This window comes from Mastigoproctus giganteus, chromosome 12 (assembly GCF_048544385.1).
Source record: "Mastigoproctus giganteus isolate SK-2022 chromosome 12, ASM4854438v1, whole genome shotgun sequence".
NCBI lineage: Eukaryota > Metazoa > Arthropoda > Arachnida > Uropygi > Thelyphonidae > Mastigoproctus > Mastigoproctus giganteus.
In genome coordinates this window covers 129,698,728-129,724,313 of record NC_143586.1, presented here as the reverse complement: position 1 = coordinate 129,724,313, position 25,586 = coordinate 129,698,728, and the positions used below count along the sequence as shown (strand labels likewise).

General features: G+C 35.8%; 1 protein-coding gene across 1 annotated transcript in view; it reads left to right on the top strand.

Annotated features, from left to right (window-relative positions):
• The window catches only part of LOC150077417 (vesicular glutamate transporter 1-like), a 260,722-nt gene that overhangs the window by 193,094 nt on the left and 42,042 nt on the right, over positions 1–25,586 (top strand). Inside the window, exons 6-8 of the mRNA XM_090385981.1 lie at positions 11,022–11,109; positions 11,598–11,684; positions 16,791–16,927. Coding sequence (XP_090242107.1) covers positions 11,022–11,109; positions 11,598–11,684; positions 16,791–16,927 — 312 coding nt within the window. The remainder of the gene's footprint in view (positions 1–11,021; positions 11,110–11,597; positions 11,685–16,790; positions 16,928–25,586) is intronic.

The window sequence follows — 25,586 nt, the reverse complement described above, 5'->3', positions numbered from 1 at the left end:
GATATTCTTTTAGCACGTAGTGCGTGTAACGCGTGTAACTTTTGAAATAAAAATAGGCACAGTTACTCGGGTATCAGAACAACATTCGCTGTATTCACTGTATCAGAATAACTTTCACGCTTGAAAAGATTTTGATTTAGAAGCTGGGTATTAAATGCCAGAAAATGGTAATACCCTGCCGTTGTTTACACTTGGTTTTTTTAATATAGTTTCAGTCATTCATTATTTTCAAGAAAAATGAGAGAAATGCATCTTACAACGCTTTCAAAACCTGTATGTATATTTGATCATCCTGTGCCTGCAAATTGTGAAATTTGATTTTAAAATTTCACAATTTGCAGGCAGCTTGCTTTTCAGCTTTTGCTGCGCAAATATCACTTTGTTTTGATTATTATCTTTTGTGTTTCATATGAATATCGTGCTGTCATTAGACATGGGACTGATTCATTCGCACAGGCATTTTTATTGACGTTTTCCATTTTAACAAATGTCTCTGACGTGCCATTGAATATGATTTTGTAATAATTCTTATTTCGTTTTTATATTATTAATTAAAAATTCTAATACCAACTTAGCAAATCTACAATTATAATAACTGTTCATTTTTCAAAATATCACCAATAAAAGAAAACCTTAAAATCGATCTATATTAACATAGCAATTTACTAATTTATTCTATTGCTTAACTTTACTTCCGGAACAACCTGTCCTGTGTTGATGCAAATATACGTAGTACATAAACGCGCACTCTAGTAACTGCACCACCACACGTCAGGTGACAGTATATGATATAATTCTATTACTCCCATATATGTAGTTGTAATGTCCTTTATTTTAAACTATAAAATTAATTTATTTATGATGTTCTATTTTTGCAGATGTATATATAAGACTGTCTTTAATTTGACTTTTCTATGTAGTTCCATGCTGTTCTCATTCCCAATTTTGACCATCTCTTTTAACGCAATGGTGTTCAGAAGCTAAATTACTAACCATGTTTTTTTTATATCTCCTTGTTGAATTTAACATTTTAAATCTGAATATGATATTAGAATCATATTTTCACCTCAGGAACGTTCAAATCAGTCTGGCTATGAAAGGGCCCATTGCAATAGCAGCACTCGTTTCTAATTTAAATGGTGCTTTTGTTTCTGTAGAGTGTAACGTAATGGATTGGAAGGTTCGATTCGGTCGATGGCTGCGCAATGACAGCAGGGCAATTATGGTGGCCAGAACCTTAAAATGTTTCAAGAACAGCAATTTAAAGGTACAGCATCACAAGACAAAAGAGATTCTTAAAGACACGTTCAAAGTCAGAAAAGAGTTATATTTGACTTCTTCGCTTCCTCGGTGATCTCTAAGCTGTTTTTGTTCCTTTCATATCACCCCAAAGAAGAATCTGACTGATTTTATGCAGAACACACCATCTCTCAATCCAAAATCAGTGTTCTCTTAACTTAATGAATCAAGATCTAGTTTTGAAGCTGATTATTTCTCTCATTTGGAAGAAAGTAGGACACACTTCGTCCCTCAGACGGAGTGTCCTACTCCGTGGAGATCAGATAACCTGGGGTGGTATCATAATGAACTGTCACGCCGATCTCCAAACTTTTAGGAACCTTCACTGCTCAAAGATATGACTCTATGTGAGGCGTTTTCAGAAGTATATATTGGAAAATTCCTTCAAGGTAAGGAAAATCTTTGAATGGAATGGTCGGCGCCAGATCTGCAGACCTGAATCCAGTTGGGCATGTCTGGAATGCTTTAGAAAGAAAACGGACGGACAGGTTTGGCCTTCATGTTTTTGAGGGGAGGAGAGAGGTGAGGTAACAGTAAATAAAAATTGATTTATTTACAGTGTGTGGCCGAACATGCTTTTGGGGGTAATCATAGCTGGATAATTTTAAAAATTCAGTTTAACATATTCGTACTTAACCATAACTTTATAATTCATTGTTAAAAAAATATTCGAGCATTACATTGACTGATATTACCACATTCATATAAACAGCACTAAGATATCGGGGGTTTATTCGCTCAGTTTACGGCAGTCATGAAATTGGAGTATATTTCTGTTAAAATTAAATGTAGTGTATTATAATACTCTTCTAAAAAATGTGTACTTCCATTAAGTACATATTTTTCTCTATATCTCGGGTTTGATGGTTGTAACTTAACTTTTGAACATCCCTGTGTTTAAGATGCTATAAAATCTAAGGATTCAATAAAATATCTTCAGATATAAACGATATTTGACTCTGGACAATATTTGAGTCGTTAGAGGGAACTCCAATATGATTTTTTTTTTTGATTTCAGCTGACCTTTTAGAAATTAATAACTTTTTTAATCAATTAATTATTTTGAAATTATTCAATTTATTGCTCATGAAATCAGTTACAGTTTTTTTGAGACCGAACGATGAAGAATAAACAAAGATGCGAATTATGCTTAATTGACTGACTAGTTCTTAAAACGTCGTTGACATTTTCAACGACTGTTCATTAAAGTACTTGCTGTTATTACAAACATCTGCTCTTTCAAATGAATTTTGTCAAAAATGATTGATCTGCATTAATACAGAATTTTTCATTTTATTCCTTTTTTTCTTGGCTTTCTTTTTTTCAGATGACATCTGTCATTCTGTTTTAGTTTTAAAAGTTCTTTTTTAACATAAATGTTCAATTGTTTATATAGTATGCATCATTTATTAAATTTTAATATATTAAAGAATTTATATATGTCTTCATTCTTCGTAATGATCTTTTCCTTCTCGGCACAGTTTTAACTTTAGGAGACCACATGTAAGTTGTGTTATAATTAAATTGTAAAATTTATTTCTAATTTAAGATTGAATTTTTATTATGTATTCCTGTTATTTTTAATATCCCACATCAACCAGGCCTAAACAAGTGAAGAACTATGTGGGTTTAAGTGTTTGGTGACATTTTATATTATTTGATTAATTGATTTTGTATTTAGTAAATATTTTAATGTTTAATTGGAAAGTGGTAGCATTTAGAAATGATACCACATTCTCATCATGCGTTTATACTGAAGTTTATATAGCAGTTTCTCGATATGATCACTATTGCAATCAATGAAATGAAGGGGAGTTGCTGTTTATTAAGACATTGCTCGTTAAAGAGTGAAAATCATGTAAAAGGAGAAAATACCAGAATAATTAAAGACAATGGGGTATTACTGCCAATCGTTCAGTAATTTATGAGCAACAGTTTGTATACAAAACAAAGATAAAAAATTGCAAAACTTCAATGATACTGTTTTAAACTACTACTCTTTCAAATATTCCCCTTTAGCTACAGTACAGTTCTGTCATCGGGCATAATATTGCTTAAAGCAGTCCGCCAAACCACAGTCTGCGACCATCTTTAGTGCCTTCGTCGCAGCATGCTGTAACTCCACTGCTCAGAAGAACAATCTTCTATTGAGGATTGCTTCCATTCTTGGAAACACTCTTCGATCGACGTTTTATTTGCTTCTTAAAGGTGGATTCCTCACTATAAGCTTGCTTAACCATTTTTCACTTGTCGATAGAATTTCTTTAACACACATCAAACTCTTTTGCTTTGCTCCTTTCTGGAATGCGACATATTTTCTTCAAAAATGAACACGTGAATTCGATGATACATGATCGGATCTCAAACCATGATAATTTAAGGCCAACGCGCAAAGCTGCTTTTATATGCGCTTCTTCTATGAAATAATAACGAATAACCGGTTTCTGGATGACGAAAAGGATTTACTAATCGGAATTACAAGTAAACAACTATACTTCTCTTCAGAAAGAGGTTAATTATTTGTAGTGAAAAAGCAAATCGTTGTGATGGTCTTACATTATGGCAAGTAACGCCGATTGTTAAGACTGTCATAATCCAGCAACTTTCTATTTGTTGATATCTCTCTCAAACGTTTTAAAAGAGAGAACGTAAATGTATCTCATTATGTTAAAAGAGAATATAAATGTACCTCATTATGTGTACCACAGCTCAACCTCTGCTGGCACTAAATTAGAACTAAAGATAATTAGCTAAAGATATTAGAATGTTCATGTTCAGAGCTGCCTATGCACGTCCATAGCTGAATTCGTGACTTCAAGCTGGGATCAAAGTATACCAATAAAAATGACAAATTTCAATTAAACTGGTTTTCATTTCCCATTATTTACTTCCTGAGAATAAACTGTAATTCTAGACATGTTAAGGAATGGAAAAGAAGTAATGAGATAGCGTAAAAACTTGATAAACTTCCGTATAAACGCAGCATATTAATGCTCACAGTTGGGCACAAAAAAATTCAAAAACGAAACAAAAATTTTAATCTTTAATCGACGGTTTTTTGTTCTTAATCCAGAATTATTTTCCATCGCATTTTTCATCAGTGTTTGTGTCAAACGAGAGCATTAATATGATTTTTTTAAAATTTAGTAACAAGCAAAAAACGTCTGCCTCTAAGTAAATTGATTATATTCATATCGTCTTATTAACTACCTCCATTCATCAGGAATCAGTGACGGAAGCTATAAAAATTCTCTTCTCTTCTTTCCTTTACTGAACAGTGGAGAGAAATAGGCACGTCTCCATGACGGCATCTTATACACACAACACCTAACTAGAACAATGGCTGTCCACTGCACCGTGTCTTGGATGCAAGAAAGAAGAAATTAACCACCTCGATAAGGTCCTTAGATCTCATTTAATCCCAACATCGCTCGTGCAAAGCGCGTACCGCTCTATGTGGGCAAAAGGTCATTCGAATTCTTCTGCCAGACTGCCTTGTTTGATTGCACCAGGTAACCGGGTAGTAGAGGTCGCAAAGAACCTGGATTTTAATTGAGTGAAAAGACCCAGATCAATGAAGCTGTCAGAGTAGGAAAATAGGGTGTTGTTTATCTTCGGTTATGGTGCTCGCGCTTCAGCCCTAGTGAGTAGACACGCATACAAAGAGTAAGTTAAAATATGGGGGTGAATGCTGGCGATGCCAGTCAAATTAAATTTCAGCCATGAAGTCGGATGGAGGGAGCGTAAATGTGTTTCCATTTGTCAATATAAACAGTCTGGCTTGCCACCACATTAGACTTTTTTCTGTGCGCGCAGTTTATAACCATTAATTTTCTTTAGGTTTCTACTTAATCAAAATGGCCCTGTTCAAACAAGGCGTGGTGTTAAAATAATAATTCTCCGACTACTTAACTGCTTTTAGATCCACTCTGTTAAAGCTTCCTTTAATATAATTTTTCTTAACTTTCTTAGTGTTAAATAGTTTCCCGTTCACTTTTCTTTAAAAATGGTTTTCTGATTCATTCAATATCGACCCGCTTTGCTGCACGCGATCATAATGTAGCATAACAGAGGAAGATGGTATTTATTATCTTTGGCAGCATTTTCTCACTTCTGCCCTCCTTAACCTTAAGATTTTCAGTTATTAATTTTCGTTCTTTCTACACATGATGAATGATGATTAAAAATATGTTTGGCATCTTCCGAATCCCCGGGGACAAACAGTTGATACATAATTTTAAAAAGAACATACGAAACTTTGTTAAAGGTATTTCAGTGCTACAATTATGATCCTTTATTAGAGAAGAACGTATAGCTTGAAAGTTAACATGTAGGAAAGAGCATAAAGTCTCTTTATAATTAACATCTCTTCACAAAACGTTTGTTGGTAAGTATTTTATATGTTTATTTTATGACAGCTTTTCAATCGAAGCACGTTTACAGCTTTTAAAAATTTATTTTATTTAGAAAGTCGCCATTGACTTTTAGATATGCATCCCAGTGTTTTTTTTAGTCTATGAATTCTTCCGGCTACCGTTGTGAATGACTGATTTTGTCCTTAGCGTTCGAACTGACCTTTTAAACATTTTTTTCAACGGGATAGAATCATGAATATCATATGGTGACAAACTTAGACTGTAAATGGAGTGAGAGTCCCAGGGAATTTCGAAGCGTGGCCTAAATTGGAGGAGCCGACCGGGCTAGCCGAGTGGGTAAAGTACCTGCCCGGAAACCCAAAGGTCGCGGGTTCGATTCTCGCCTCGGGCTTGAATCAAAGTACTGCAAAAACCTTGGGAGGTGCAATATGGCCACAGAAGCCGATGCGCCAACAACTACCAAATCAAAAAAAAAAAAAAAAAAAAAAATCTGAATTGGAGAAGTGCCATATCATAAAGCAGAATGATTGCATCTGTCAGTTTTCCACTCGTTTGCTGAGGTGCAGGCGTCCAAAGTTTCGGCATACAGCATTGAGTTCCTTAAAGTGTAACAGCAATAGATCAGTTGAAGAAAATGGTTAGCATACATTTTCCTGCAGAAATTTAGAATTAATATTTATTTGCGCTTGGAAATAATGAGGATGCTTCCACTGCAATCTGGAAAGCATGGATTCCAGTTCAGAATGATAGCATCAAAATTCATTTGCCAAAGTTTATTCAAGTGTTCATAGTCCTATATTGTGATTAGTGTAACAAGTGCTCAAATCTAATCTCATTCTCAGGTTCTGTGTTCTTTGGCTCCACTGAGCTTCGACTTTGGTCCATTAATAATGTAACGAAAATTAATAAGGCAACCAAGATCAGGCCGCTGTAGCCTAGTGGTCAGGCGCGCGGGTGCATAAGTACACGTGCATTGAGTGGCCGGGGTTCAAGCCCGTGAATGCTGAATACAGTGCTGTTTCTTGTATTCTGTCTATCTTATGAACTCCTCTGACCCTTTGGTTGTCCTGCAGTATACACAGAAAACTTATTTTTTTATTTTTCATTAATAATACAGTAGTCACTTCTACGCTGATATTCGGCAATTGTGACATGTCTTTAACCTATGCGTTTGTTAACGCGTAAGTGCAATTTTCAAAAGTTCAACACTGTCTAGATTTCTAATGGCGGGCTATCATGATGTACAAAATAACACTATTTCTCCTTTCTCGAAAATTACTTGATTATTCTACGACAGCGGTTTCTGAATAGCAGACTTCACCATACACGACCAAGTTGGTGTTGGATTTTTTGTGGTTCTTGTCTTTCAGAAGTAAAACTGAATCATTCTACTCCGATCCGTTATGACCACATCAGCTTGAAATTCCACAAGAAAAATCATACACACACACAGGTATTTTTTGACTTAAGCTTTGGTGGAAGGAACCGTTTCTTCCTTACCATGTTGCTATTTGTCAATGGTTGAACGTGCTTTAATTGAACAACCTCGTACATTGATCAATTCCAATAGCGTCAGTAGTATTGAAATTAATCTGCCTTCTCTTAAACAATAATGTGAATTTGAATTTCAAATGGCCAACATGTGAAGATTCAATCAAAATTAATAATGCCAATTTTTAAATTGATTTGATAGCAGTTAGGGTTAACAAAAATCAGTATAGTTGAAGTACTGGTCAAGAAGCCGTTATACAAAGTATGTCTGAAGTTTCAGAAAATGGGTACTGTGTTTTACCCACTTCCTGAACGCAGGTATCCAATCTAAGGTCTCTCACTAGCCTGAGCTGTTCGGTATATTCCTTGGTACCACATCAGAGATCAAGACAAAGCAAGCTAACAACCTTTGAAGCTTAATCAGCATCGATCGCATAAGTCTATACAGTGCTATGTGGGCGGAAAGCTATTAAAATTTTTCTGCTAGACTGCCTTTGATTGCACCAGGTAACAGGCTAGTCGATTTAGTTTATCTTAAGTACACTGTCCAATATAATTACTGTTACCTTGGTACCTAGCATAAGACTCTGGTTTTGGCCGTAAACTAGATATTACTTGTAGCGATGCCCTTCAGCTGTGGCTATCTGCTGTTACTATGGCTGAGTTTCAACGAGAAGGAATTTCTTTTTCTGCCCATACGCGCAAGTGATGTAGAAATTTCATTTGCGGGCGAACTTAATTAGGATTCTTAGGTCTCCTTAAGGTATGATTTTAACACTCCTAGTATATAACTTTTTTTCTTGTACTTAAGATAAACCTGACTATAAATACATTGTCTACAAAATAATCACAGACTCTAGTGATGGCCATCTTTTGATGGTTAAATCATCAAAAGACAGAGGAAAAGTTACATGATAGAACCAGAAGATTACGTTCTGTGAGTAATGGGAAATATATTAAGTAGAAACCAAAAATCTGAGGATATAATCTGTAATCTTTAAATTATTGTTGTAGCGCTGATGGTGTCTATTAACCCTAGCGTAAGCACAACTTGTCAAAGTCATAGCATCATATCATCCCCAATGGATACAACTTATATCACAACAATAATCGTTTTAGGTTTTGTGTTCTTTTCTAATATATAGATAATACTGTGGCCTAAATTTATAATAAAATATTACACAAATGATAAATATGACATATTTGTTATAAGTGATATGAGAATACAAAATACTATGGGCATTTTATTAGATGATTCAATTGGAAAGATTGAATCATCCAGATAAAAGTCAAGAAGAATGGTATTTGTCAATCGAGGTGAACGAGCGATCGGACAGACCAATTCATTGTCTAGTAATTAAATTATTAAAAACTTAAGATCATCTAAACACCACTTGGGGAGGTCATTTTTTTTACTGTTCTTGAGGAACCACATGTTCAATACCTTAATTCAGATAACTTTAATCTATAATTCATTTTTAATTCAATCCTTCCAAGTACAATTTTTTTTTGGAGCTCTTACTCCCCATATGTAAAGCTACATTTGATGTATAAAAAGTATAATTGCCACCTTGTCTAACCATCCTTAAAGCCTATGGTTAATGCTCTCTCCATGCAGATGTGAAAAGATCGATTACCTCATCTCCATTTTGGCATCACGTCCTGTAACTTTTCTTAGCATCAGTGAGGAAAATCAGACAACAAGCAGTCCTAACACCGATTTCTGAAGCATCACCCTTCAAATCGTAGCGTATTCTGAAGAGCAACGATTAATTGCAACCCTTGCTACCTATCGTATATTTGTCCCTTAATCCTTTTAAGATTTTGGTCCTTGATTCCTGTATGCTTCACAGTATATAGAAATCATCTCGTAGGTTCAAACCATTTGCTTTGCTAATGTGTAAATAAACAGTGACAAGGTTATTTTCCTGTATCCAACTCACGAGTGACATTGTCATGGTTTATAAGGTTAGATCAACAACATTTTTTTTTTTTCTTTACAAACGACACACCGGATGGAAAACGTGCTGCGCTTCCTTAAAACTATGATTTCTATCTGAATGACTCTGTATTGCCTCCTTGATTAAACCTACCACCTAAGTAAGACTAACCGGCCTATTCAAATAGTTGCCTGTATCGTTCTCAGCCGATCTGCCGTAAAAAATCAAACAACCAATCATTCAATCAACTTCGTTTTTCAGACTGCCTTTATAGATTGGTTTTCTCCAGTCCAAGGAAATCAACCCCCCCCCCCTATTCCCCGCCAGTGTCCCATGTAACCCTCATAATGAACATTAATGGCGCGATGCATTCCTTCGCAGCTTCCTCATAATAACTAGATATGTGACATCTACTCCAGGGAATTTGTCTTCAGTCTCAAACTTTTTCTCTAATTTTCATATCACTGATTTAACTATAATAAACTATTCTTTGGTTCCCTAACACAGTTTATTAGATTGTTCGAGATAAAGGTTGTTCAGGTAGTTCATCAGCCGATTTGCATGTTGTGCAGACTGGGAAAAAACCTACTCATTCCGCCAGAGATCGGCTAACTACATTCCCAATTGAACAGACCTTTACGAATTCTAACCTCGGATGGGATTCAAACCCACACCTATCCAAATGAATGACAAGCAACGGAACTATTATACTGTCACGGAGGACGCCTTTCGCTTGAGGCACGTGTGCCGACTTGACACGCTCTCTTTCCGACTTTACAGTACCAGACAACTGGTTTCGAGTTTTATTGCGAGGTGAGCAATATCAAATGGTATTGAATGCAAACTTCAATAGATAAGTTTATTGAAAGACCATTTACAAAGAAATAAAAACGTTCTGGTTATATTCTGGCACAACCAGAGGAGTTTACCACTAATCAGTGGACAAGAATATCATGAACGTCTCTGGTAAAAAGCTAAAGAAAATAAAACTCCGAATAGGCTTTGGAGTTTAGTGATTCCAACCTTGTTCTCTCGTGTCGTTTTATCCTTATTTAACGAAAACCATCACATTAAATGAAGCAAGAATTATTAATTAAGTCACAAGGAAGTAAATCGTAGGCCTTCAGTACCAAAAGTTAGTTACCTACTGATATTTGAATTATCGACTGATAATTTGAGGTATTGAAAGCAACAAGACTTATAAAAGTGTGGATCAGAGAGACATCACCACAGGTTAATTCATATGAAAAGTTGCATAAAATTCCCAGTCGTGATTTGTTTTTTTTCTAATAAGTTTCGGCCCTTAAACCCTGGTCTTTTCCACACTGTACGGAAAAGAAAGGAATTCAAATTCAGCCAAGGTGTTCATTTTTTTCCCTTTCCTTCTGTAAATTTTCGTTTTTCGTCGCTCGAAATCAGGGGAACCATGCATAAAACATGCAATTTTCAGACACGATATACGCCTCATGGACTGAATTCGAAACAACCAACCAACTGAATTCAAAACATTGAAGAAACATAAAAGTTACAGGATATAAGAACAAACCAAGAGAATGGAGTTTTTGAATCAAAAAATTATTAATTAATTCATAACGTACAGTTCGCAATAAATATTCTTAAAACTTTCAGGCAGTCTTACAACAAGCAGAAATTCCATTGTAGATTTAAGGAGAAGATTACCGTTCGACTATTTCAAATATTATTTATTTAATACTTTTAAAAGTTATACTGCATATGAAATCGACGTTGAGCAAAATCTCTCATCAGAAACAATATTTAATTTCTATAACAACTGATAATTGACAGTTGTTAACCATAATCGCTCCCCATTCATAATTTGTTGTTTGGTTTGGCACCACTTTTTCAAGTACTGTACTGATGTGGGATTGACGCAACTGTTTCTATGTTTTCTAAGGGGGTGACGTATCCTGCATGCCACGGAATCTGGCGGCACTGGGCTCCACCAATGGAACGCAGCCGACTAGCTACCATCGCCTTTTGTGGTAAGACATTCCCCTAATATTTTCAAATAATACTGTAGTGTATAATTCCTTCTGGTTTTGGTTTACAAGCATAAAAGCCCTACTTTTAATGGGCTACGGAAGATTTTGATAAAATAGTATACTCACTATATAGCTAGATGAAATCTGTGCAAAATTAATTTTATTTACTGCATTATAAATGAACATTGCTGTTATAGACCAAAACGTGTTACTCATTGTTCATCATGAACAGTTATGAAGGCTGTTTAAAGACTTCCACTTGCGCAGATGGCATTTACAACAGTCTCCATTAACGCATGAGGTCACTGAAGATTGATACACATTAAATACTCACTGGCATACAAAACCATTACAGAATCCCACGACACATCGTAACAACGCAGTTGCGCGCAGAGTTATTGTAAATTTATTTCTGCTACCTCATATATGTAAAATAAGCAAACATATACAAAGGACAAAATGTAGTTTTGGTTTCTGTTTCCATTTAGGTTCGTATGCTGGCGTTGTGGTAGGTATGCCTCTATCGGGAATGTTAGTGGATCATATAGGATGGCAAGCCTGTTTCTATTTTTATGGTAAGTGTTTCCAAATAGCTTTCCTATTTTTAAAATAAACCCGTTTTTAACTCTCCATGCTGAGAGAAAGAGAGGTTCGTTGTTCTTACAATGAACTCTCAGCATTTTACTGAGAATAAAATAATACTCGCAAATTAAATACTTCGCTTTCTTTTAAAAGGGAACCTGAGATGCAATCCTTCAGGATTAAAATGCAACGCAACGACTTCTTGAATAGCGTACAGGTATACTAAAATAGAAAAGTCTCTGGTGGCCTAATAAAAATCAGAAAAATAAAACAAATCAGGAAGTCGCGTTCGCAATACAAATCCAGGATTTCACTGTAGAGAATCCTAACTGGAACTATAATCAAGCCATCATTTTCTAGGTCTGCACTCATGTCCACACCAACTATAGTTGATTATCGATTACGACATTTTTTTTTCTGACACCACTTACACTGAGTGTTGTTAACTTGGCATTACTATTAATTACTGTTAATTACCGTAACCTCTCATCGTCGTCTTGATAGTTTCAATGAGGATTCTCACTTGCTGTGAGCTTCTCTCGTATTAAAGAACCAAAAATAGATATTTTCATTCTTTTGAGAATTACGATAAGTTTACCGTAGTAGGCCTATATATCATTCTGTATTACGTGCGTATTCTATTTAATGTCCCATTTTATGTTACAAAAAATATATATAACTTGAGTTTTGCCATCGAAATTGAGTCTGCACCTTTGGTTCCTTCGAACTCAGTTAAATTTTTGTTGTTGTATTGTATTAAAAAGTGTATTTAATCCTAAATTAGGGGTCAGCGACCTTTCCTAATTGCAGTAAAAAATTTTTCAGACATGCCACTTGGAACAGCTGCATGAACATAAAAATCAGCAATCGGAAGAAGCATTGGAATGCCGCAGAAAATCCGACGTATCACATGGTGGAAAGCGTGCCTAGGATTGCTGATATCTATAAACAAAATACCGCATCGTTTCCATCCTGCCGAACTTAAAATTCAACATTTTAAGCCCAGAAGGATGGAGGCGAAAACCGATTTGTTTTTAGTTTCAGAATTTAAAGCGAAATTAAAAACTTAATTTCAGAATTGCATTATTTTATTTATGATTTGTCTCATTTTATGTATACATCTATTATTTGGTCAGTAGCTTCAAAGTAGTCCGTATCAAAGCTTGTTTTAGTAGGGTTTTAGGAGTTAAACCTTTACTAAAACCCCACTAGTAAAGGTAGTTTTACTAGTGGGGTTTTAGAAGCATCAGCGACTAAGGCAATAGTGCTATGTGTGTTTTCTCTTGTCGGTTTTTGTTTGCTGGACAAAAAACACGAGTTTACGGGACGAAAAACGATGCTACCCTTGCCTGAGACGGACTAACTCAGCCGCGTTGTCGAAAAAGGCCATGAAAATTCCTCACGTCATCGACTCGAACTTAGGTCTTTTCCACCCGGTGCTGGGAAGACAGCGATTCTACCACTATGCTACCCACGAGGACATCAAAGCTCGTGTGGTAACTTGAAACCACTTATATTTTTAGCTGATTGAATAGAGACTTAAATAAAGGCATGCTTACACTAGACAAGTTGTTCGTAAAAAAATATGAGCATTATGCCTGTTCAAATGCAAATGAAGATCAGGATTGCATCGTGGATACAATCCTGATCATGGATTGTATCTAGACATTTAACGTGCTTTAGATGGCTTCCCGCGTTATGGTGGAGAATCCGTTCTTATCATTCTAGAGTTCTTCCTTAGCGTGTTCATTTGCTGTATTAATGAAGATTAATGAAGATGGACTTGGATAAGATTAAAATGATTCGGCAGATTAAAGAAAATGACTGAGATATAGACTTAGTATTATAGTCACAGAAAAATACTATGAGATATATTCTTAAAATAAAATTGAAAATATAGTTCCTTTTACTGCCTTTCTGATTATCATGTCTCTCCTCTTGCATTATACCTATTTGGAAATAGAAATAAATAAGGCGTATCTGTGGGTAAACCTATATAAACATTTTCTTGAATTAAAATTTAAATAAAACATATGTTCAGTACTTCCATCATAGTCTTCGCGGATAGCATAGTAGTTATAAACACCGCCCTTTCCACACCGGCTGGTAATGGTTCGGGTCCGAATCCCTTCAATGATGCCAGGAACTTTTATGAGCTTTTTTTTCACGACCTGGTTGAGTTAGTCGGTCTCTGTCGACGATGGCAAGGTTTTTTTTCTTCCAGAAACTCGAGTTTTTCATCCAGCAAACCGACAAGGTAACACGCGCAATTTACATACAAAATAAACACCGGTAGATAAATTCTCGGTGGTCCTGTAGATGATAGGTTTCTTTTTTTTAGTTCTTCCCTTATAGACGGAGGTATTGGGAAGCAGCCTGCCTGATGATCAGTGCTTCACATAGCAAAATTGCCAGAAACAACCAAACAGCACTACACTCACTTCTGGCCATTTAAAAAGTTCTTTATCACAGTGTACCATGGCGGAGTTGAACTGACGTTCAGGGTACACCCAACATAAGCTACGATACATTATACCGTTATAAAAGTTCAATGCTCTTAAATTCCGTGCAGAGTAACAGGCATATAACTTTAGTTACTAGAATTTGTATATTGCGATCCGAACCCTTTTTGTTCGTTGTTTTCATTCAGATCCCTTCCTCTCTTCTGGAGAATTAGAGACAAAAAAAAAAAAAAAAAGAAAGAAAAAGGGGGAGGAAAACACCCTGGATACCGGTTCACTATACCCACAGAAGCTGTTGCGTCATTAAAACCAGAACCACGACCATAACTACCCCTTCTCCCAGAATAGCTTTTTGGTCCACTTCCTTTTTCAGCTCAAATACAACCAAAGGCCATACGGCAATATCCACCAAGTTTCTGCAAACATTGCACCTGTCTGTAAGTGGCAAACCGAAAAACCTTTGAAAGGCACACTAATGGGCTTTCTCTAACTAATTATTAGCATTCTGCCTAAAATTGATACCAGACAAGATTTCTTTAAGAAATATCACGCAGTGTTCTTCTAACAATACATTCAAAACATAAAATATGATAACGGTGAGCACGCATTGTACAGGATGTATGAGATCTAAAATGAATACTGTTGCCGATTTAACTACTGAAATGTATGAACTTTTTTTGTTTAATTTTTTTTGAAAATATGACTCTTCCTCCCCTTGTCTGCAATTGTCTCTTCCCGCTTCTACAACATCAAGGTTCATACGTCACGAGTTCTTATTTTTAACTTCCAAGACTTGAAACCCTTCCAAGGGTTGGCTATCCGAAAGGTGTCCGCAATCTTTTATTCTCTGCTAATAGGTAGCGTCTAACATTCATTTTCTCTGACCCAGTTTTTCTTAAGCCACCTGCTTCCATTCTTTCTTTTTTCTTACGCGTTTACAATCCGTGCCTGTTTTTGTGTGTTTCTATCCCAGTTTTAAAGGTCTATTATAAAACTTCGGAAAGCTTCCCTGGATATTTTTTTCATTGTTATTTCATGACCCAGATTTTTTATGGTACGTGAAATTGTTTCAATTATTCGTTGTTTTTCCAATTTGTCAAATAACATGCAAAAAATCGTCATCTTTTATTAATGGCCCATGCATGTTAACAATGAAAATTTTTCATTTGATTTCTACGAATACATAGCTGCAAAACCGTAACGAGACTGAATTCAAATAAGGCAAAATATGGATGAATAAAATATTGTTTTATTCATCTCTCTCAGGATAGTCGCCGATGGAGCGAATAGATACAACATTCTTACAATCTTTAGAAAGACTTGGAAAGCTCGCATGCGGTGATTCTGTCATAAACACTATCAAATGGGCGTCCTTTCAATTTCAACTTGGGAAACAGAAAAAGTGTGCTTGAGTCAAGTGCAGTGAATAAGGAAGGCGGTTCAGCACTGCACCCTACTTGTGAGCTAGAAACGTCCACACGTGATCCTCATGTGAGAAGGCACACTGTTATGCAAAAGCTGCCAATCAGACTGTTCAAATGCCTTTAAGTAGTGATCGCTGATAAGTCCATAAGGAATTCGTCCGTCTGGAACGAATATATATATATAAATGCTTTCTACATTAGTTTCTAGGGTCTGTAGTTTTCCCTTCTTTGACTCAGAATCTGGAAACGTTAATTGTGATCATTTGTATTTCTTTATATATTTATCCCTGCTACTTTGCCTACATATCGATTACGCTTACATGTTTGCTTACCTCTGTATCTGGGATAGTTAATAGGATGGAGTGATTTTGAGACGAAATATTGATAAATGGTGAACTCTGGGCTGATAGATTACAAATTTAAGTTTAGCTTTAAAAAACTGAATCACAAATTTTTCTACCTTTGAAAGTATTGATGGAAGGCCATTTTCCGGATATGTTTATGGTCATAGTGTTATCTATTCCACAGTATAGAATGTAACAAATATAGATCCTTATTATAAAAATTGGCAGTCCTTGCAAACATAAGTCAGACATTTGCGTTTTGTACATATATAATTAGCTCCAAGTTGTTTGTGCATGCGTGTGTTCAGTAGCTTATTTGCATGTTGTCCAGGCTGAAAAACCTGGAATAACCAAAGTGGAAGAAACCTTACTCTCTCCGCCTGAGATTGGCTGCCTGCAGGCCCGATTGAAGAGACCTTTAGAAATTCCTCCAAGCTGTGACGGAGTCAAACCTCTCCAAACGAGTAGTACCAAATTTGGCTATTATTATTTTTTAATTAGAATTTAATTCATCATAATCTTGTTGAACACCATAATAAACAGTGTTCAGGAAGCTTGTTGTTCTGACCATGTAAATTGCGCTTTCGATAGCATGTAATAGCATATGTGCATTCAACTAAGGTTGATAAACTTTTATGAGCAAAATTGTTTTAGATTTACTGAAAACAAACCTCCATTTACAATTTTTAAAAAATCATTAAATATATAAGTTTTACTTACGACTTTGAACAAGTCGTACAAAGTTTGCAAGTGATCAAGTGCTACTACAACTTATTGTAAATAATAAATTATTTTATCGTGTTGTAAGAGTGCTATAATCGTATCGATTCTTAAACATATAAGTTTATTAATTAGTATTTCAAATTTAGGTGCTATGGGTCTTGTTTGGTTTGTCTTCTGGATATGGCTCTCCTTCGAGAGACCCTCTACACACCCCTCCATTTCTCAAGAGGAATTAATCTACATAGAGAACAGTCTTGGACATGTCGTTCAAATTCCCCCAACAGTAAGTTGTTATAAACTTATTTTTGACTTATCTACTGCTGTTTAAAATTCATTAATAAACAGAAATGAGATATGCTGTATATAAAATAGGATAATATATCTAGTGTGTGTGTGTGTGCGTGTATGTGTGTAAATACAATGTAATGTAAAAATAACACCGAGTTTGAAAAACTGTTACATGAAATGTCAGCAATATCATGTGGATAAGTAAGACGCCGTTTAAGAAATTTCTTCGAGCGTCAACGGGATTCTAATCCACGCCTTATAAACGTACAATAATTTTATTTCATTCTCACTATAACCTTTAGTATTACAAGGAACTCAAAAGTTATTTCGTAATCGAATATATTCGATATTTCTCTCGTCCCTTAAAAAAGTTGGTCGCAACTGGTGTAAATATATTAGCGTATTGAATGATCACTAATACGTATTTATTCGATCATATTTCTTATGCCAGGATCACTGCGAAGTCACTTGCCATTAATCCAATCAGTAACATGAACAACCCGGTGGTAATTGGTTAGACTCAGATTGAGATAAAGGATTCCCTCTGGAATATTCTGTTTCCTTTCATTTCGCAAGCAGACAAATCGGTCATAGAACACCATTTATAGATAGAATAGCAATTTACAGATATTAAAAACCGGGGGCGTCCAACCGTTTTTGGTAGAGGGGATAAAATGCTGAAGGTCATAAGTTTAATTACGGTGAGCGGCCGCAAGAATAACTCCTTACCATTAATTAAGCAGTTTTTGAAAGAATCAAAGTTTTATTATCAATTCGTATTTTTAATTTTTTTTTTGAATTTAATAAAACTCACATATCCAGCAATTATTGCATTAAACTGACACATGTTTATTATATGGTTATGTTAAATGCCGAGGAAGATACATAAAATATCATGAGAATGCAATATAGAAAAATCAAATCGAATATTACTAAAAATGGATATTTTCATAAGTCAATGTGAAACTGTAATTTATTAAATGTATTTCAGAAAAACTTTAAACTACGTACCGAAAATAGTCTCAGCCTTTATCTTTGGTCTTAACAAATAATTATGTTAGTTTTATACGAGTGGTAACAGAAGCACTTTGTTGGAGAAAAAAGTGGCTCATCGATTACCTTTATGCTTCTAGCTGTGAGATTAGGCCTTTTTGGTACACATCTTTAAAAAAGTTTTTGTGCAATAATAACACCAAAAACACAATGATAAATTAACAATTAAAACATACGATTGTTTTTTTACTAGAAAATACATTTCGTCATGTACACTATGTTGTAATGCCATTTTTTTTTTGAAAACTCTTATATGTAATAATATAACAGCGGTTCACACTAATCCCAACAACAGGTAGTGAATGTACCTATGCTCATATTTTTCAGCTAGCCTTAGTTGAGCCATTTTTATGCATAGTAACTCACTCTTTGAATTGATGGGGAGTCTTTTATTTCCTCTGATTGCTTAGTCACTGGTTGGCACCGCTTCTACCTCTACGTGGCGGGGCTGGTAACTTGGGGAAACAGTGACCCATCAGGCCCAAAGGGAGTAAAAATGTACAGTTAATGATTTCCCACAATTAGAGCTGAAAAGCTCTCAACATGGCAATCATGAAACTGATCATGACTTCTCCCGTCGAAAAGACCCAAGAATCTTTAGCTTTCCTTGATAATCCATTCCCTGTCGGCACAGCTCTTAGCAAGCTCTCCCCTTTCATCATACAGTGATGCCTTGAAAATGCAGCAGCATCGCTGAAAATGGAAATGTCTCCAATCCGGTACTTGTTACTTATAGAGAGCTCTCACTCAAGACGCTCTGAGCTGCTGTTAAGACTGGCTTCTTTAAGCAGAATTCCAATTCGTCACCCCACATAACAGACTGAATTTTTCCAAGAGAGTGACCAGAATGGGATCTATTAAACCTTTCTGAAGAATAAATAGTTCAGGAACTAAAGCTTCAAAATGTAACGTAAGCAAAAAAAAATCATAATACTAAAATACGACACCCTACTCCCAAAACGTAGCACAATTTTAACCTTCAATACACCGAATCTACCAGCTTCAGTCAATGGAGGTCATTTAAACTGCAGTGTTCTGCCCTTTATCTCGAATCCCCTAAGATGCTACAAATGCCAGAAATTTTGTCATTCCCAGACATGCCACGGAGATGCAACGTGTCCGAACTACAGATGTAAAACTCATGTTCAATTAGAATGCAAGGCAACAACTCCGCAATGTCCTAATTGTAGGAGAAAGATCCCGCATACTCTAAAGATTGCGATCTCTGTAAGTTAGGGGAGAAAATACAATCATATGAAAATAAATTTCTTTTATTAAGAAGCAAGAAAACAAATTAAATTAATCATGCAAAAAGCAGTTATGTTTCTGATACCCTCAGCCACCAATCAGTAGCACGTAAAACAGAAGTAGCAATCTCTCCAGCCAATGTCAATCACAGACTGGGCTCGATCAGTACTATCGATCCAGCTGCCATCTAAATCTCACTCAGTAGACCAAAGCAATGATACTCAATTCCATTTTAAAGTAGCAGAAAAATTGCAAAAATCATATCCTGCTGAAGTGAACCAACCACACTCAAGCTCGGATACAGTCAAGAATTGCTTGAATTACATGCATATGATATGGAAGATAGCAATGATTCAGGACGCCCACTTTCCCAGAAAAGAAAATCAAAACTTGACTGTTACAAACAACCCAATCATAAAAAGCAGACACATACATCTTCTTATAAAACTAAATAATAGAACACATCATACAATGGAAGAGTTTTTCGTAGTAACATCCATGATATTCATAAATTTATTCACCGTTACAAATTTGTTGCCATGTGCTTACAAGAAACGAATTTGACACCGCAAATCTCCCTTTCAATCAAACATTTAGCTTTATTTAGACAGGATAGAGTTGACACCAGTAGTGCTCATGGAGTGTCAATACTCCTGAGTTCAAGAGTCCCCTCCAGACGCATCCCATTGAAAACTTTCTTAGAAGTTGCCACACGTCTTTAATTGGTATCACTCTCACACTGGTTTCATTTTATCTTCCGCCTAATCATTCATATACATTCAGGAAATCGAAGATCTTGTTTTGTCTGTTACCATCTCAATTTTTTTTACTAGGAGACTTTAATGCACACTATCCATTATTGGATTCCTCCACCTCAGACAAAGACGAGGAAAGCTTATCGAAATACTGATCGAACGACAGAATTTAACATTACTGAATACTGGCTCTCCTATCTCTACCCATTTACGTACAGGTTCAACTTCTACAGAGACCTTTCCATTTGCTCTCCAGTCCTCTTTCCAAATATAGATTTGGGAATTCTTAATGATCCTTATATCAACGACCATTACCCGCTAATATGCAAAATTCAAACACCTATTCTTTCCCAACAGATAATCCAATTAAATGGAAATTTTCACAGGCTAACTGGACAAAATACTGCATGCATATATCGTTTGACAGCCATACCATCCAGTCCCGTTCCATGAACAGTATGACTGAGCTCATCACAAATCAGATTCTGACAGCAGCGACCGCTGCCATTACGCAATATCAAGTAAAAAATCGTCGAAAAATAAATTGACGGTGGAATGAAATTTTCAAAACGCAAAAAAAAAGAGAAAAAACAAAGCATGTAACTATTCCACAAACATTCAACTACCTCCAATCTTATTAATTATAAGCACCTCAGAACAAAACCCATTATACTAGACGTAAAGCGAAAAAAGAATCTTTGATTAAATTCGCCACAGTTAATAAAAATACTGATATTAGACTGATCTGGAGATAAAATATTTAAATAGTAAATTTCCTCCTTTATGAACTGCACTACTTAACTGGAATGGACAAGAAATCTCAAATTCAATAGGAATCGTATTTTCTCGGTTGTCTTCCTCACCCGATTATGATCAGTCATTTCAAAAAAAATTAAAGCTGTAACTGAGAAATCCAACTACAGACCGATATCTCTTGCCACCTGCTGAGAAAAAACCCCCAGAAAATGATACATCACCGTCTCACTTGACATCTTGAGTCCCGAAACCTGATAAACAACAATACGATTGGAGAGAGGATTCCGACAAAATCGATCATCATTACATCTCATAATTAAAGCCGAAGCAAATATCAGGAATGCTTCATCAAAACTGAACATCTCTTCATTATCTGTGTTGATATTGAGAAAGCCTTTGACACCATATGACGTTTCGGCATCTTAAAGGATCTACGTTCTCTTAGTCTGAGAGGCTACTTAATATATTTCTCCAAAATTTCCTTCAACACAGATCCTTTGAAGTTCGTTATCGGCAAGCTATCTCTAAAAACTTTATTCAATAAGAAGGAATCCCACAGGGTTCTGTTCTCAGCGCTACATTATTCGCCAATAGAGTGAATCATGTACCCGAAATCATTCCCAAAACAGTGGATTCATACTTTTATGCCGATGTTCCTATCATTCCCAAAACATGAACTACATTGAGCGACAACCGCAAATATCAATAAATTGCATCCACATATGGATGACACAAGACGGTTATAGACTATCTAGTCAGAAATCTACTGCCATCCACCAGACGCAAAATGCGTTCTGAACTTTAACTCCAATTGGTTACCCATCCAAATGAACTCTTCCAAATAGTATTCGTCTACCTACTAGGCTTAACCAACAACAACACGTTGAACATCTCCGGACTGCATATCAAAGAAAAAAAAACAAAAAAAAAAAAAACGGAACATGCTCAGAGCCTTATCTGCAACGTGGGGAGCAGATCGTTATATCTTTCTTCACTTATATAGAACCATAATCAGATCACGGCTGGACCTTTATCTCTCATCTCAACCCTATTCAACATTCAGCTCCTAGGATAGCTGTAGGTGCTTTAAGAACATCTCCAGTGCAAATTTTGTATGTTGAAGCCTGTTAAGCTCCTCTAAATATCAGGAGAAAGATGTTATTACTGAACTACTCAACCAAGATCCAAAGCCAGTCGACCCATCTTAATTGAGTATTGCTGAGGAGTACCACAGTTTACGGACTTTTGCAAAAACACATCACAGGCAACTCAGCCTGCTGGTATCAGGCTACAAAACTAGCAAAAAGGAATACAAACTTCTATAAAGTCTCCCCAAGATCAGATATACCGACTCTCCATGGTCTGCCATTGTGGAGTCTTGTGACAATTATTTTCACTAATGGGGAAAACACTCTATTAGACATTAACATCAAGCAGCTACATACGAAAACTCTTACATGCTGATACACAATATTATCCTAACTTCGCTAAAATGTCTAATTGATGGATCGAAGTCTGAGAGTGGAACAGATGCAGTAGTGGTACTCCTCGATACTACCATTTCTGTATCACTTCCCACAGAATTGTAATAGTGACACCACTAAATTATATACCATAAAACTTGCTCTAGAAAAGAATATCTATCTCTCAATCCAAAAGAGCATACCATACTCCTTTAGAGTATGGCTAATAGGGCACTTTGCGAGTGCCCTATTAGCCATACGAAACACGCTCATCCATTATTAAAACTCATCAGCAAAAGGTTGTCATTTGCTGATGTTCTCGGTAGTCTATACTGGAATACTAGGAATGAAATCGCAGATGCTGCTGCTAATCATCCATCCAGCACAATCCAATGATTTTTCTTTTACATTCAGCAATTATAAAATACATATCTGAAATGTAAAGGATGATGGACACTTCAGTGGCAAACGCAAATACATAAATCCCTTGAAATTAAACCTGTACCATAATTATGGGCTTCTCCACAAGTAGACAAAAAGTAATCCTAGCCAGAACCCGAATAGGTCACACTCCGTTTATTCTTATTGCCAGGTAACAATCCTCACCAACTTCCTCTCCATTCACAGTCAAACATATACTCCTGGAAGGTGCCTTGTATAACAACTCCCGCTTAATTTCATTCACATTCCGCTCAAATTTACAGGAATTGTCACTTGGCTTCTAACTCCTTCCATAGCAGCCAACACAAGTAGTATTTATCCACATTGATAAGTGCAATATGGCCTAAATAGCCATTGCACGGGAAAATCCAACGATAACAACATCTTATTTTCAAACCTCATTTTAACTAATACTGGAGTTCTCAAAAATTGACGGAAAATCATAGTTTTGACGATTAATAGTAAATGGCATTCCTTTTCACATTTAACAACCTATAAACGCGAAACTACAACTTTTCAAATAGAAATCTTTATTGCAATGATAACTGCCATCATTTCTTTAAACGCCGATCTTTATAACCTATATTGCTCAAATGCTAGAAAAATGCGGGCAAGCCAATTTTGTTAATCGGTCCAATCAGTCAGACTTTTCTGAAACGTAGTTAGAAACAGTATAAATTATAGAAACAAGTAAGATAAATATGCATCGTGAAACATTTTGGGCACGTTCAAATGAATTTTGTTTTTTTTTTTAATTTTTCCTTTATTTTATGTAACATAATGCGTAGAGGAGTTATAAAATTTAACAAAAACATTGAATATAATCCGAGATATGTTTAAAAAAATAAATATGCTTTTTTTTCTCCGATATTAATGAAATGTAAAATTGACTCAGATGTTTCTAAAAGAGCTAAATATAATATCTCATCAAAATCCGTTCGCTAAGAGTTGAATTGCTACGTGTGTGCGGGGCAGGAGTGGAGAAGCAGAAACTAATATTAGTTAGAAATTAATATTAATAATGGGAGTAACGTTAGTCATCTTAAGATGGCGCAGAATGGAATCATCTGAAAGTAAATGAGGTGGAAGTTAGTGCAGGCATAAATTTTTCCCTGTGAATTTGGGACGAGAAAGAATGATTGGAATTAAATAGGAGGTAGTTTTTTTAAATATTTTTCTCTGCTCTTAAAAATATTTTCTGGAAGACAATGTGTTCTTCAGATTGTCATTATTTGCGAGTCATGAAATAACCAACACAAATGAAATCCAAAAGGAAAAAGAAACGCGCTCTCGTATTTGAGGAGAAAAAACTTCTAGTGGTATTCTTTATTCTAATGTCTTTTTCTCCGAAAAAACAAGGAATAACTTTTAAGATCGTGAATCTAGTTTGATATAGTGAAAACATTAAATTTTGAGTCCGTGTATGGATTGTTGTAGTTAGGCATTTTTATTTACAAAAAAGTGTAAAGAAAAGAGTAAAAACGTGTGAGCAAATTTGGACTCTGTAGCATTTATCAAATCGAAAATCAGAGGAGCTTTGGAGGATCCTCTCCAGTAATAAACTGCCGTAGTGTCTGTCGAGAGGAACTGTTTTGTTGTTCCGTTGTCAGTCAGCCGTAGGAGTATTCTACGACAATCGACATTATCAGAGAACCATCGGCAAAATTCCGCTTAAGCGACAGTAAACGGAAAGGAAAATGAATGCAATTCTTTTCTCATGATCACATCGGATTTTGAAGTCTCCTCTTAAAATGCTAAATCATAATGCGTGTCAGCTTTGTATCGCATATATGAGAGATGCTTGGGGCCGTCTCTCAAAGATATTTTTCTTGAAATGAACGCTGACAAGATTGCAAGTTTCGTATACAGTTTGCCTTTCTCACGTAGGAAGTTAACTCCTAGTATTAGTATAGGCAAAATGCTGCAAGGTCTCAAAGTTTATACAGTGTTTCGCAACAACATCGATGATATCCCTGAACTAATTCACTGCTCCAATTCTGTTGCAATGTGCTTACAAGAAACCAATTTGACACCCCAAGCCTTCCCTTCAGTCAAAAATTATGCTATCTTCAGACAAGACAAATCGGACACTAATGGTGTTAATGAAGGAGTAGCCATACTATTGGATTCAAGAGTCCCCCTCCAGGACACATTCCATTGCAAACCTCCTTAAATCCATTACCAGACCTATAGTGATTGATATAACTGTAATTTTGGTCTGAATTTATCTTCCACTTAATCGTTCAACTACTATTCAGGAAATCGAAGATCTTGTCCTGCAGTTACCACCTTCATTCTGTTTACTAGGTGACTTTAACGCACGCCACCCATTGTGGTTTTGCTCCATAATAGGTGGCCCATTCCTGTATCAGATAATGACCCTGCACAGCATACGCAGAGCCACAGGCCACTCACAGTAAAACATATACCCCTGGAATGTGCCTTGTACAATAACTCCCGTCTAATTTCACTCATCTCTCCCAAACTTACAGGAATTGTCACTTGGCCATGTCATAGGCGAAAAATCAAATCTTACATAATTTTTCTCTTTCCTGAAACGAATAGGGGTATATGACCCTTTCTGACTGAGTCCATAGAAGCCGACACAACTAGTATGAACTACACTGATAGGTGCAATATGGGCTAAGTAGCCATTGCACAGGAAAAATCCAAGAACAACAACCTAATATTGTGCCGCGTGATTTTTGTATCTTACTTCAATGGTGAGATTCCACCATCATTCAATTTGTGTCCCCCCACACACAATTCGGATAACTACAATAAGTTGTATGCTTTGAACATCAACGTTTCTTGTACATACACAAAATTAAATAAATTATTTTGTTTCTGGTCAAAATTTATAAATTCGCAAAAATTCATTTCCAATTGTATGCCGTTTTACAAACTGTATGGTGTTTTAAAAGCATTTTAATATCCA